Source organism: Mustela erminea, chromosome 6, assembly GCF_009829155.1.
Source record: "Mustela erminea isolate mMusErm1 chromosome 6, mMusErm1.Pri, whole genome shotgun sequence".
Lineage (NCBI taxonomy): Eukaryota > Metazoa > Chordata > Mammalia > Carnivora > Mustelidae > Mustela > Mustela erminea.
In genome coordinates this window covers 12,788,127-12,800,079 of record NC_045619.1, presented here as the reverse complement: position 1 = coordinate 12,800,079, position 11,953 = coordinate 12,788,127, and the positions used below count along the sequence as shown (strand labels likewise).

The 11,953-nt window shown below is 48.8% G+C and overlaps 1 protein-coding gene across 1 annotated transcript; it reads right to left on the bottom strand.

Annotated features, from left to right (window-relative positions):
* Positions 1–384: 384 nt before the first annotated feature.
* Positions 385–3,441, bottom strand: LOC116593441 (arabinogalactan protein 1-like). Its single transcript, XM_032347725.1, has 2 exons — positions 3,436–3,441; positions 385–897 (listed from the first exon to the last, which is right to left on the bottom strand). Exons 1-2 carry the CDS (start codon positions 3,439–3,441, stop codon positions 385–387), a joined length of 519 nt encoding a protein of 172 aa, XP_032203616.1.
* Positions 3,442–11,953: the final 8,512 nt, after the last annotated feature.

The window sequence follows — 11,953 nt, the reverse complement described above, 5'->3', positions numbered from 1 at the left end:
TCGATGAGGTTGCTCCCCGGACAAGGCCGCTCCCAAGAAGAGGCCATTCTGGACAAGACCGCTTCCCGGATGAGGCCGCCTCTGAGGACGAAGAGGCAATGATGACAGCGATGATGACAAGGAAGACAACCCGGATGACACAGACTCTGCTTCCCACGATGCCACTCTGACCAGGCTGCCACCCAGAGGAAGCCACCGCTGCGGACAAGGCCGCTCGTGGCTCGGGGTGGCAAGGCATTTTGTGGCGAGGCTGCTGGCGGCGAGGGGGCGTTGGCATCCCGGGGCCGTTGGCATCTCAGGGCCGCTGGCGTCTTGGGACTGCTGGCATCCAGGGGCAGCAGGCATCAGGACGGCTGACTGCTGGCGTCTCGGGACCACTGGCGTCTAGGGGCTGCAGGCGTGGGGACTGCTGACCGCTGGACTGCTGGACCGCTGGTGTCTGGGCAGCTCGGGGCTGCTGGAAGCTGCAGGTGGCTGAAGGCTGCAGGTGGCTCGGGGCCGCCGGAGGCGGGACCACCGGAGGCGGGACCCCAGGCAGCTGGAGGCCTCAGACGGCAGCGCGGGGCCGCTGGAGGAAGAACTGCAGGAGGCTGGAAGCTGCAGGCAGCTCAGGGCCGCCGGAGGTGGGACCACCGGAGGCGTGGCCGCAGGCGGCTGGAAGCTGCAGACGGCTGGTGGCTGGTGGCTGGTGGCTGCAGGCGGTGGCTCAGGGCCGCCGGAGGCGGGATCGGTGGCGGGACCCCTGGCGGTGATTATAGCTCTTAGAAGAGCTGTTACAGCGCCTCCACTCCGCCGACTCTTCCGCTCCCACCAACCCTTCCTTCTGCTCCCATCACAGCTCTCCTCTTCCCCGGCGAGCCGCACAGTAACCTTTATGCGGTTGGTTGAGCCCCACCCCTACACAGGTGGCCAATCGGATCTCAATTCACCCTGGTGGATATACACATGCTGCACCGATTGGACATCTCCACCTGGCCTGCCCCACCCCTACATCCGGGGTCCACAAGCAAGTTCCTCTGGGAGGGGCAGGCCCTTACAGGTTTAGCATCTGTGCAAAGGAGGGAGAGCCTGGGGCAGGAAGATGGGCTGATCGTCCAGGGGAGGGATGGTGAAGATCCAAGCAACTCACTGCAGAAACCTTGGGCTTTGGAGATGGAAAAGAAGGATAGATGAGACAGATACTAAAGAGGCAGAAGCAACAGGAACTGGAGATGGAAGGAACGCGGTGGGGGGGTTGGGAGGAGAGCAGAAAAACCACTCTCCAGAGTTGCTTCTATCAGTGACAAATCAGCCCTGAATTGGAAGCACACAGGGACAGTGCTGAGGCCTTTGGGTCCAGATTCAATGATCTCCCTGATAAAAGAAATCTTGGAACAGGAATGACTGGAGAATATTGGCGTCTTGAGTCCTGATTGATCTAGTAGCCATGAACTCTGCTGTCAGGTTCCCCAGTCCCTTCAGACTGTTAAAAGCATGGCCCCACCCCAAGGCCTCACTCCCCCACAGCAAACAAATCAACAGGCTCCTTCTCTTGTGTACTGGCTGCCTGGCCTGCTGTCCAGTGCCCTCCCTCAGCTGTATTTGTAGCTGTTAATGGTTGTTCATCCAGCTTTTACAGTTTGTTCCTGGCAAGAGGCTTGGTCTCATACAAGCTATTGCAACTTGGGTGAAACGGGAAGTTCCAGCCTCAACTGCATTTAATCCAGTGCCATGTTGAATGTCCACTTCAGTGCTATCAACATTTCCACCGGGACAGAACTGGAAATATTCAGCAAGTGCCCAACGTTGCCAGGCAGTTTGCTAGGTGCTTTATATAAAACACAAGCAGTATTCTTTCGTGGTTGAGTACAGTGCCCTCAAGAGAGGCTGCCTCGGTTTAAATTCAGAACTTATTACCTAAACTCAGGCAACTTATCTAATTCCTCTATGCCTCAGGGTCCTCGTTTATAAGACCACGGTGGCCGATACCTCTCTCTTAGAACCATTGTGAGAGGTCGAAGGTGTAATACCATACATACCAGGGTGCAGTGCCTTGCTCACATTAAATACCTAGTAAATGAGAGTACTTATTAATATTTTCTCACTTCCGTGGCACCATAACCCTGAGAAATAGTATCACTGACCCTATTTCATGAGTGATGAAAATGAGACTAGGAGAGGAACAGAGGAGCATAGGTGAGCATATATGCGAATGTGCATGTGTGTACACACGTGAGATCGTGTGTAAACATGTATGTATGAATGTGTGAAAGGATGTGTGTGGGTGTTGGGGGAGTGAGAGGATCAGAGAAATAACCACATTGGTGCTGGACTAGACAAATCAAGGTAAGAGAAAGACACAAGTTGCGGTGTCCACTAGGTTGCAGCGTCAAACCTAGTGTCCGGCACAGATGTGGCACTCTAATTTGAATACTTATGGATGCAGGGGGTTTAGAAAACATTTAACCATAAAGGAAACAACTCAGAGTAGAACTTAAGTGAGAAAATACAGTCCGTAAGATCTTTACACACTCACACATATATACTATCCATCCATCCATCCATCCATCCATCCATTCATCCATCCATCCATCCATCTATCTAGAGAGACAGACAGACAGAGAAATGAACATACATACACCAAAATTTTAGCAGAGGTTATAACTGGTAGTAGAATTAATATTAATACTCTAATATTCTTCTTTACAGCTTCTGCATTTCCTACATTTTATACAAGGCACTTGTCTGACATGGTACTTAATTCACTTTCTATTACAAACACACAGTAACTTATAAAATTAAAGAACTCTAAGGAAAATAACTTTAAAGACATCACCACGTGGCCTTGGTAGATTATAATATAAGAAGTTCTAGAACAAACTGCACTTAGTTCTCATTCTAAGTATGAACCCAGTCATTCTCAGTAGACCCTTTTGTGACTATCAGAAACATCATGATCATTTTTTTCCGGCTCGACCATCGTTGACCAGAATTGGATTGGCTGACACCACTGGTCCATGTGTGATGCCAGGTCTTTACTTTTTTAATAGTGTCAGTATCCATGAACCTCCCCTGGACACCACCTGACCCACTTGCACATTTGCTGCTCCTAACCTGTCCTCCAGACTACCTGCACCTTCCCCCACCACATGCACACACGCGCGTGCGCACGTACACACACACACACACACACACAGCACAAACCCTCTAGGGACTTCTGCTTGTTAACACTTGGGTAAGTAGACCAGCGCTGAACACCAGAGACAGGATTTGCCGAGAGTAAGAGAGCGCTTATAGATACTTTCTTGAGGAGGACTGTTGCCCCTCCGTGGACTATGTTCCCTGAAATCAGCATCTGGCTCATGATAGGTCCTAAAAGATCATCTGTGAATGAGTAAATGATTTAAAGGAGCAAGACACGGGGTCTGGCAATGGGTCCATTCTAGCTGACCCTACCTTCATTAGTGAGAGACTTTGTTTAAAAAATGAAACTAGGAAACTCTTGGGTTCCAGTATGTCTTGGCAGATTTGTTAATTGGTGAGTACAGTGGTTCCCAAACTTGGCTAAACATCAGACTCACTCAGATAATTAAAATCATTAAGAATGCCAATCCCTGGGTCTCACTCCAGGCCCACTGAACCTGACTCCCTTCAGGTGATATACAAGAGGCTTTGGCAGGGCCTGGCTTAGAGCAAAACAGAGAAGACCAGAACCTGTTGTATGTCAGCATTATTTTTCACTGAGAAAACTTGATGCAGTGGCCACAGGAGGCCTCAGCATTGTGAACCTTCGTTCCCATGGGAACTGAGCTGGAAAGGTCCCTCCAAGCTGAGAGAAGCAGCCCAGAGAGCACTGGGAGGATGGAGGACCCATGCTTTGCTCAACCAGGAGGCCAGGGAAATAGTGGGGTGGCAGTTTGAACCTCCAGAGGAGGAGAGGAAAGAGCTAGAAAACTCCAGTTCCCCTGAGGGAAGAGAATGACCCCAAATTTTGGAGGAAAGACTGAAATGAATGAATTTCAGAAAAGCCAGATGGAGCAACTTAGGCCAACACCCATGCAGAAGTGGGTCTGCCCTGCCACTGAGCAGATTTAAGTCAATCACCTTTTTGTATGACTCGCACTTTAGGACAAATCATATGAAGAAAAGGAACGGTACATAAAGCAAAGTAAAAGGCATAAAGAAGGAGTAGCTGATGGGATCCCTGGGTGGCTCAGTCGGTTAAGCACCTGCTTTCCGCTCAGGTCGTGATCCCAAGGTTCTGGGATCGAGCCACCCGTCTGGCTCCCTGGGGAGCCTGCTTCTCCTTCTGCCGCTCCCCATGCTTGCTCTCTCTCTTTTTGTGTCAAATAAATAAATAATAGAATCTTTAAAAAAGAAAAAGGAGGAGCTGAAATTCTCTTAGCAATTTACTTTATACAATATGGCCTTAGGAGGGCTGAGTCTATGGATTCAGAAGGATAAGGATGTGCTGTTCTCTCCCCTTCTGGAAGAAGGTAGGCAACTGATTCCATCTCTGCAGAAATACGTAGGTGTCCCGGGACGGGTTTTTGGAGCCTGACAGAATCTTGGCTCTAATGTGTAGCTATTTTGTACTCTAAGGCACATTTCTTAACATTTCTGGGTCTCCATTTCCTCTCTGGTATGTAGCAAACATCCCAGATTTGGCCTGAAATATGTCTGGTGTGAACAGCTATGAAGGAGTGTGGGATACACACTCCCAAATGCAATTTTCACAAGTGCACTCGGTCGAGGGGTTTGGTGGAAGGACCATCACCAATGCCTGAGCACAGGGGAGGGGAGTTGGAAGAAGCAAACTGCAAATTGTGCTTCTAACCCAGAGTCGGCCTAACCCTGTGTCCAGAGCCTGGAAAAAGGAACCACGCAGGTAGAAGCTGGAGGAATGGTTTCTGCTGTTGTTCTTTAAAAACCTCCTTGAGATACTGGTGCTTGGGGGCTGAGGGGACCCCAGCAGATGCCAGGCTGGGGAGAGGGGAACGTTTCTCTCTGGATCACCTCATGGTTTTGGCCCTCTCTTGGTGAGGTCCCTGGGAAAGGGGTACCACTGGTACAAATCCCAGGACCCTGAGATCATGACCTGAGCCTAAGGAAGATGCTTAATGACTGAGCCACCCAGGGCCCCTGTGGACTGAATAATCCTTGGGGCTGGTGGGGCAAATCATAAGAGTTGTATTATTTCTTATTTTATTTAAAAGATGTTATTTATTAGAGAGAGAGAGAGGAAAAGAGAGAAAAAGCATGAGGAGGGGGAGGAGCAGAGGGAGAGGGACAAGCAGACTCCACAATGAGCACAGAGCCCAACCTGGGGCTTAATCTCATGACCCTGAGTTCACGACCTGAGCCAAAACCAAGAGTCAGACGCTTAACTGACTGAGCCACTCAGGTGCCCCTGGGGGATTGTGTTATTTCTCAAAGCACGTCCATGACAAGACCAGATGCACACCCTTCTGATACAAAATGAGGCTAAATACAAGATCTGCTGTGTATGTTTGTGTGTAAATGAAGTGTGTGTGCATTTGTGTGTGTGTGTCTGTAGAGATAGGATATCCAATCCCCAGATACCAGAGTGCCGTGAGATCACATGTGGTACTCATGGAGTCATGGCGCACGTTGATGACGTCGAGCTGGGGTTGTGGCGGACTATGTGTGGGTATAGCTATGTGTGAGAGTGTGTGATGGGCAGTGATGTAGGGCAGCTGTGATGGGGAGACATGTGTGGGACTGTGACTCTGGTATACTGGCAAGTGTGTGATGGGTGGAGTGTGGTAGCGCGTGGTGGGGAAGGAGTTATTTGTGTGGTTGTTTATCTGCAGGAGTGATGGGGTGGGGGTGTTAGAGGGTGATGACATGGGGTGGACAGGGAAACCACATTTGCCTGCCAGTGTGTGAGGCATATTTGAGGGCCTCTTCACAATAGGGGGTCTGAGGTGTGATGTCTGTGAGTGGTTAAGGGTGTGGGCTCATGGATCCTTCTCAGCGATCTTGTCCCCAGGACATTACCTTGTTTACAGTTTCTTTTTTTCACTTATGGCTATCTTATTTATCATATATAATCTGTATTATTTATTCGATTAACTGTTTGTCTGTCCACTGGAATATATGCTCCATGAGGGCAGAGCCCGCATCTATCTCGTTCCCCGACGTAACATCGATTCTTTAGAACAGTGCGAGTAAATAAATGGGTGTGGGGGTGACATGGCAGTGGAGCGTCTGTGCCTCTGAGTGCATGCAAGATGGTGGTAGAGAATTTTCTAGAATGGTGGAAATGAGATTACAGAACGCGTCATCACCTGTGAGCTAGTGAGGAGTTGAAGGGAGGTTTGCAGAGGTGACAGGCGTTACACATGCTGGTGCACTGTGTACACGTGAGCAGGCCCTAAGAGCTTGAGTATGAAAAAAAAAAAAAGAGCATGAGTGTGTACTTGAAGGTGTGCAGTTGGGCTCAATGTGCAGGGAAAAGGTGTGGGATGTATTTCTGTTTGAGTGAATGTCATTTACAATCTCCACTGACTCTCTGGGGTGTATCTCATCAGATACTGACTCCCCCAGGTTCCAGGAACCTGACCCTGTATTGTGTCCTCCTAACGAGGAATCTGTCTCCTCCATGGGGTCTCAAGGTCCATAATTGTCTGGCACAGGTGCACAGGTGGGGTTAAGGGAAGATAGAATTCTGTCTTCTTAAGCCATCCCTCAAGTGAGAAACAGGACTTCTTGGATAACTGTAAGATGTGGTTCTAAAATATGAAAGCCAAGGGAGGCCTGAGTGGCTCAGTCAGTTAAGCAGCTGCCTTTGGCTCAGGTCATGATCCCGGGGTCCTGGGATCGAGCATCTCATGGGGTTCCCTGCTTGGTGGGGAGCCTGCTTCCCTTTCTCCTTCTGCTGCTCCCTTTTCTTGCGCGCGCTCTCTCTCTGTGTCAAATAAATAAAATCTAAAAAAAAAAAAAAATTAAAAACACGAGAGCCTAATGGCTTTGTTTGTACCAGTCATGTGCTGTGGCTGTGCGTGTGTATGTTTCTTCTCTCAAAGAGGCAAGGCTTTACCTCCTGGGTCCTGGAAACACTTTCTAAGAGCCGATCAATTAAATTCCGAAGGTGTAAATGTCCTTTCAAGTTCAGTTCCTTGTTCTTCAACTATAGAGTTCTCTTCTAGTTATTTCTGAAGAATTACCCTTTGCTTGTCTTTTCTAGTTTTGCTGATAAGAGTTCAAAGTGCCTGCTAATTCTTTTGGCCAGCTCTAGAATCACAGCAGCTTTGGGCACCTTATTCCTCATCTGAATGACCTCGTAACTCTCCATCCCAATTTATCTTGAGTTCTATCTATTTTCACTTTTGGGGGGAAAAAAAACCGCTCTGGGCACTTTGAAGCTTTTAGGTTTAGGGTCCATCTTTCTTTTCTCTTCCCCTGTGTTCTTGATGTAGTTGGAGGGTGGTTGATTAACTGCAAGGAACTACACTAGGGTTTCAAGGGTAGGATAATGCTCAAATTGGCTACCTGAGTAATGTGAAAAAATATATATATTTTTCCTGGAAATCTTCAGTTAGATAGTTTGACCTAAAATTTACTAAGTGCTGTGCACTATGAAAGGTATCTTCCCTGTCGTCTTCCTTTAACCTATTATGTGAAAAGCATTGTCTTAGAACCTGAAAGTGGGGTGGGAAGAGGCAGAAAGAGACTCTAAAGAAACAAACGAAGAAACAAACAAATAAGTAAAAAATATGCCTGGTTTAAGGAAAGAGATTTTTGAAAGAACAGCACCTAGAAATGCCTGGGTGGTTCAGTTGTTAAGAGTCTGCCTTTGGCTTAGGTCGTGATCCCAGGGTCCCAGGATCTAGCCCTGCATGGGTGGGGGTGGGTCCCTGCTCAGCAGGGTGTCTGCTTCTCCCTCTCCCTCTGTCTGCTGCTTCCCCTGCTTGTGCTCCCTCTCTCTCTGTCAAATAAATAAATAAAATCTTAGAAAGAAAGAAGAAAGAAAGAAAGAAAGAGAGAGAGAGAGAGAGAAAGGAAGGAAGGAAGGAAGAAAGAAAGAAAGAGAAAGGCACCCAAATGACAAACTTGGACCATCACTGCCATTGGTATCACCATTACTGTCATTTCCTCTACCAATGACCTTAACCTGTAAAGCTTATAGAATGTGAACCATTGTTTTCTCCTCTTCTGCTGCTCTTAAACTCCTATTAAAAAGGTAAAAGATTTTTAAAAAGGTCAATGATTATTGGCATACCCTAAATCTTGACCCCTCCAATGTGGGTTTTATAGAACACAGATTCTATGGGGTTACTCCTCAGCCCAAGATCATTCAACTCCCCAGTCTAAATTCAGATCAAATCCAAACTCTTCTAATTGTCAGTAAGACCATGTCCAGTCATTTTTTTAAAATCTTATCTGCATGTGAATTCATCATCTGGGGCATACCAACTGGTGCCAGGCTGTGTGACTTGGGGAGCAGAGGTGGGAAAGAAATACAGAACCCTATTTCTGACCTCAAGAACCTCATGGTCCAGCAGGAGAGGCGAGGCATAGCACAAATGGCAGCAGCCAAGCCTGTGCTGGGTGGAGGGTAGTCATGAAACAATAAAAAGAAGATGCTTCTGGGGCTGAGCCTGGAGGATGGGGCAGGAGTGTTCCAAGAGTCTATGTGGTTTCAGAAAGGCATGGGGTCCTCAGCCAAGCCCTCTGGCTTGCTTATCACACATGTTCTAACCTCTCCGCATTCACTGTTACTAGACATGTCCATCCCCTCTTCCCTTACTTATCCAAATACTGCCTCCTTTGCAAAGACCATATCTAATGTCTGCTTTGCCATGAAGCCTTCACTGGGACCTGTCTTCTCTCTCTATCCTCTCCGAGTTTCCCAGTCCAGACCATCATGCTCAGAACGGCGTTTTTGGGGCAATGGTCTTGTTTCTCTACTAGGGAAGAAAACTCTGAGAGCAGGGGGCCCAGTTCTCATCCTTGGTAAAGCGAGGTAAAGTCTAGAGAGCAGGAGAGTGCAATGTTTAGAGGCTCATTCTTTTTTTTAAAATTTTTATTTATTTTTTAAATTTCTTTTCAGTGTTCCAGAATTCATTGTTTAGGCACCACACCCAGTGCTCCATGTAATACGTGCCCTCCACCATACCCACCACCAGGATCACCCAACCTCCCAACCCCCTCCCCTCTAAAACCCTCAGCTTGTTCCTCAGAGTCCACCATCTCTCATGGTTCATCTCCCCCTCCAATTCTTGAAAGCCAGACTCTGAGAGCGGAGACCTTGAGGACCCTTGTGTTTACCGCATGTGTCACTTCCAGAAAGTTACGCCATTTCCTGTGCCTTAGTTTACTCATCTGCAATATGGGAATGATGAAATGGATTCGTTACCAGAATTACATACGTTTATAAGCATAAGGCCTCTAGAACCATGCCTGAGAAGTGCAAAGCACTAAATAAGTGTTGCTTGTCATTCTTACAGTCTGAATCAATGAGCCTGCTACTTTATAGAGGAAGAGGCTCAGAGGGGGAAAGGGACCTTCTTAAGATCACTAAGATGGTCATGGCAGGCAAGGGACAGAGCTGAGACAGAACTCTTGTGTCCTACCTCCCAGCCAGGGGCTGTTTGGGCAGCATAGTTTCACAGGTCCTAGCCTGACCGAACATGTTTGTCAAGTAACCGATTACCAGTGAGCCCAGCCAAGCCCCCACTGGAAGAACTGGTTGGATGTGAGAAGAGAACAGCTATTCTGGTCCAAATCCTGGTGTCTGAGCTCCCCCTGCCCATAGAACCCCTAAGCCAGCCTTCGGGGGAAACACTGCTTGTGGGACTGGAAGAATGAAAGAGCTGGGTGGTTTGAAATTAATGCTCTCCGATCGGGTTCAAAAGCCCCACCTTCTTCTCTCTCCGTCTTCTGCTACAACCTGGAGGCAACTTGACGTTTGCCAGCTTAAGGAGCAGCTCCATTTAAAAGCCATTAGTTTTTTAATTGCTGAGAGATTGCACTCCCGCTGTCTGGCTGCGGGCCCTCACTTTGTACTAGGTACCAAGGAAGGCATGTGCCAGGCTGCCAGCCATGGCCCCACGCCTCACAGAGCAGAGCTGGCCTGCGCTCACCCTAACCCAGCCCAGGCCCTTTTCTTTTCTGAAGTTTCTCCTTCTGCCTCAGTTACCCAGGTGTGTAGCTAGGGAGGCAGAAGTGACCTGACCGTCTATTCCCTCCTTGACGACAGACTTGCAGTATAAGCTCGGGCAAGTTCATGGGATCCTCAGGACTCTAGTTTCTTGGTGACCATAAGCACCATTTACTGGATGTCTTCAGCGTGTTCATTTCAGGCCCGTCCTCATGCATCTAACAACCCAGCCGAGAAGATGTGTTTATCCATTTCCTAGGCAAGGAAGCAGTCTCTGAGAGGTGAAGTGACTTGTCCAAGGACACACAGGTGATGCGCAGGGGAGCTCAGACTCCAAGCGGTGTGGCAGTGGAAAGAGCGAGAAAGACCATGGTGTTAATCCAGATTCTGCCAGCACCGATGGGCTATCCTGCGGCAAAGCCTTTCTGCCAAGTGACAAAGCCTTTCAAAGAAACAGGAACTTTATATTTAATATTCTGTGGCACAGTGCTTCCCAAACGTGCCTACACATCTGACTCACCACCAGAAGCTTCATAAAAACAGATTCTTAGGAGCGCCTGGGTGGCTCAGTGGGTTAAGCCACTGCCTTCGGCTCAGGTCATGATCTCAGGGTCCTGGGATCGAGCCCCACATCGGGCTCTCTGCTCAGCAGGGAGCCTGCTTCCCCCCCCCGCCCCCCCGTCTCTCTGCCTGCCTCTGCCTACTTGTGATCTTTCTCTCTCTCTCTGTCAAATAAATAAAATCTTAAAAAAAAATAAATAAACAGATTCTTACACCTTGATCCAAGCCTGGAGAATCACAGATCTCTGTGGACGGGACCTGGGAATCTGAGGTTGAGCGAGCTCCTGTCGGAAGGAAGCGAGTTCCCTCCTGTGGAGGAGTGAGCGAACCGCTGCGGGTTCCCTAGTTCTTGGATTCAATGGGACCGTGCCTTTGTTAAGTCAAGTGCAGCAGGACGTTTGACAGAACGGGAGCAGACACGTCCCAGATTTTGTTGCGTCACTTAACACAAGTGTGTTTTGCGCTCCTGTACTGTCTGCTGTCAGTGTGGGGCCCTCTCTGGAGCAGCTGGCCTCTGCATGGTGGCTCCCGTCACAAGCTGTCCTGACCTGTGGCCTTGCCATGGGGACATGTGCCTCTGGGATGCTCCCTGGCGGGGAAGAGAGCCCTGACAATGGGTTGCTTCCACCCCAAAGTGATGCACGCCACTTTGGCTTATATTTCATCATTCAAAGTAAGTCCTGCTCACTAGAAATAATGTGAAGGGAGCAAATACGGGCCGTCGTCCCCATGTGTCCCGGAGCGATCAACACTGGTCACCGTGTTGATAAACCCCGTGTTGATAAACAGCCACAAACACCAACTGAAGATCAACACTGTGTGGCTGGGACCTTGGGTAAGAGAAAGAAATGCCTCGAATAGTTAAGTCTGGGTAGGGCTGTGAAGATAAAGGTTTGGGAGTGTGGAAACGCAGGGTGGAGTGGGGGGACAGCGGGAGACCCTCAGAGGCGCCATATCTTTTCACTGCTTTCTCTGTGTCCTTCTGTTGTGGCGGAAAACACTTTGGTTTGGGACAGACCTGGTTTACAAAAGCAATTCTCCCAATGACAGAGATTTTGGGCAGGGCACCCGATGTCCCTGGACCTGTTACACCACTTGTAAAGTGGGTATCTGTACAGCCATGGGAAGGCCCACCCTGACCCCTCTTCAAAAGAGAACCTGCTGTGAGGAGTGGAGTTGGCTGACAGCTCTAGCTGTCACACCTTCAGGACCCATGGCCAAGCTGATGTCCAGTTGTTCCCAGCCAAGGACTGAGCACGTGGCAGGGACTATAGTCAGCACTCCTGC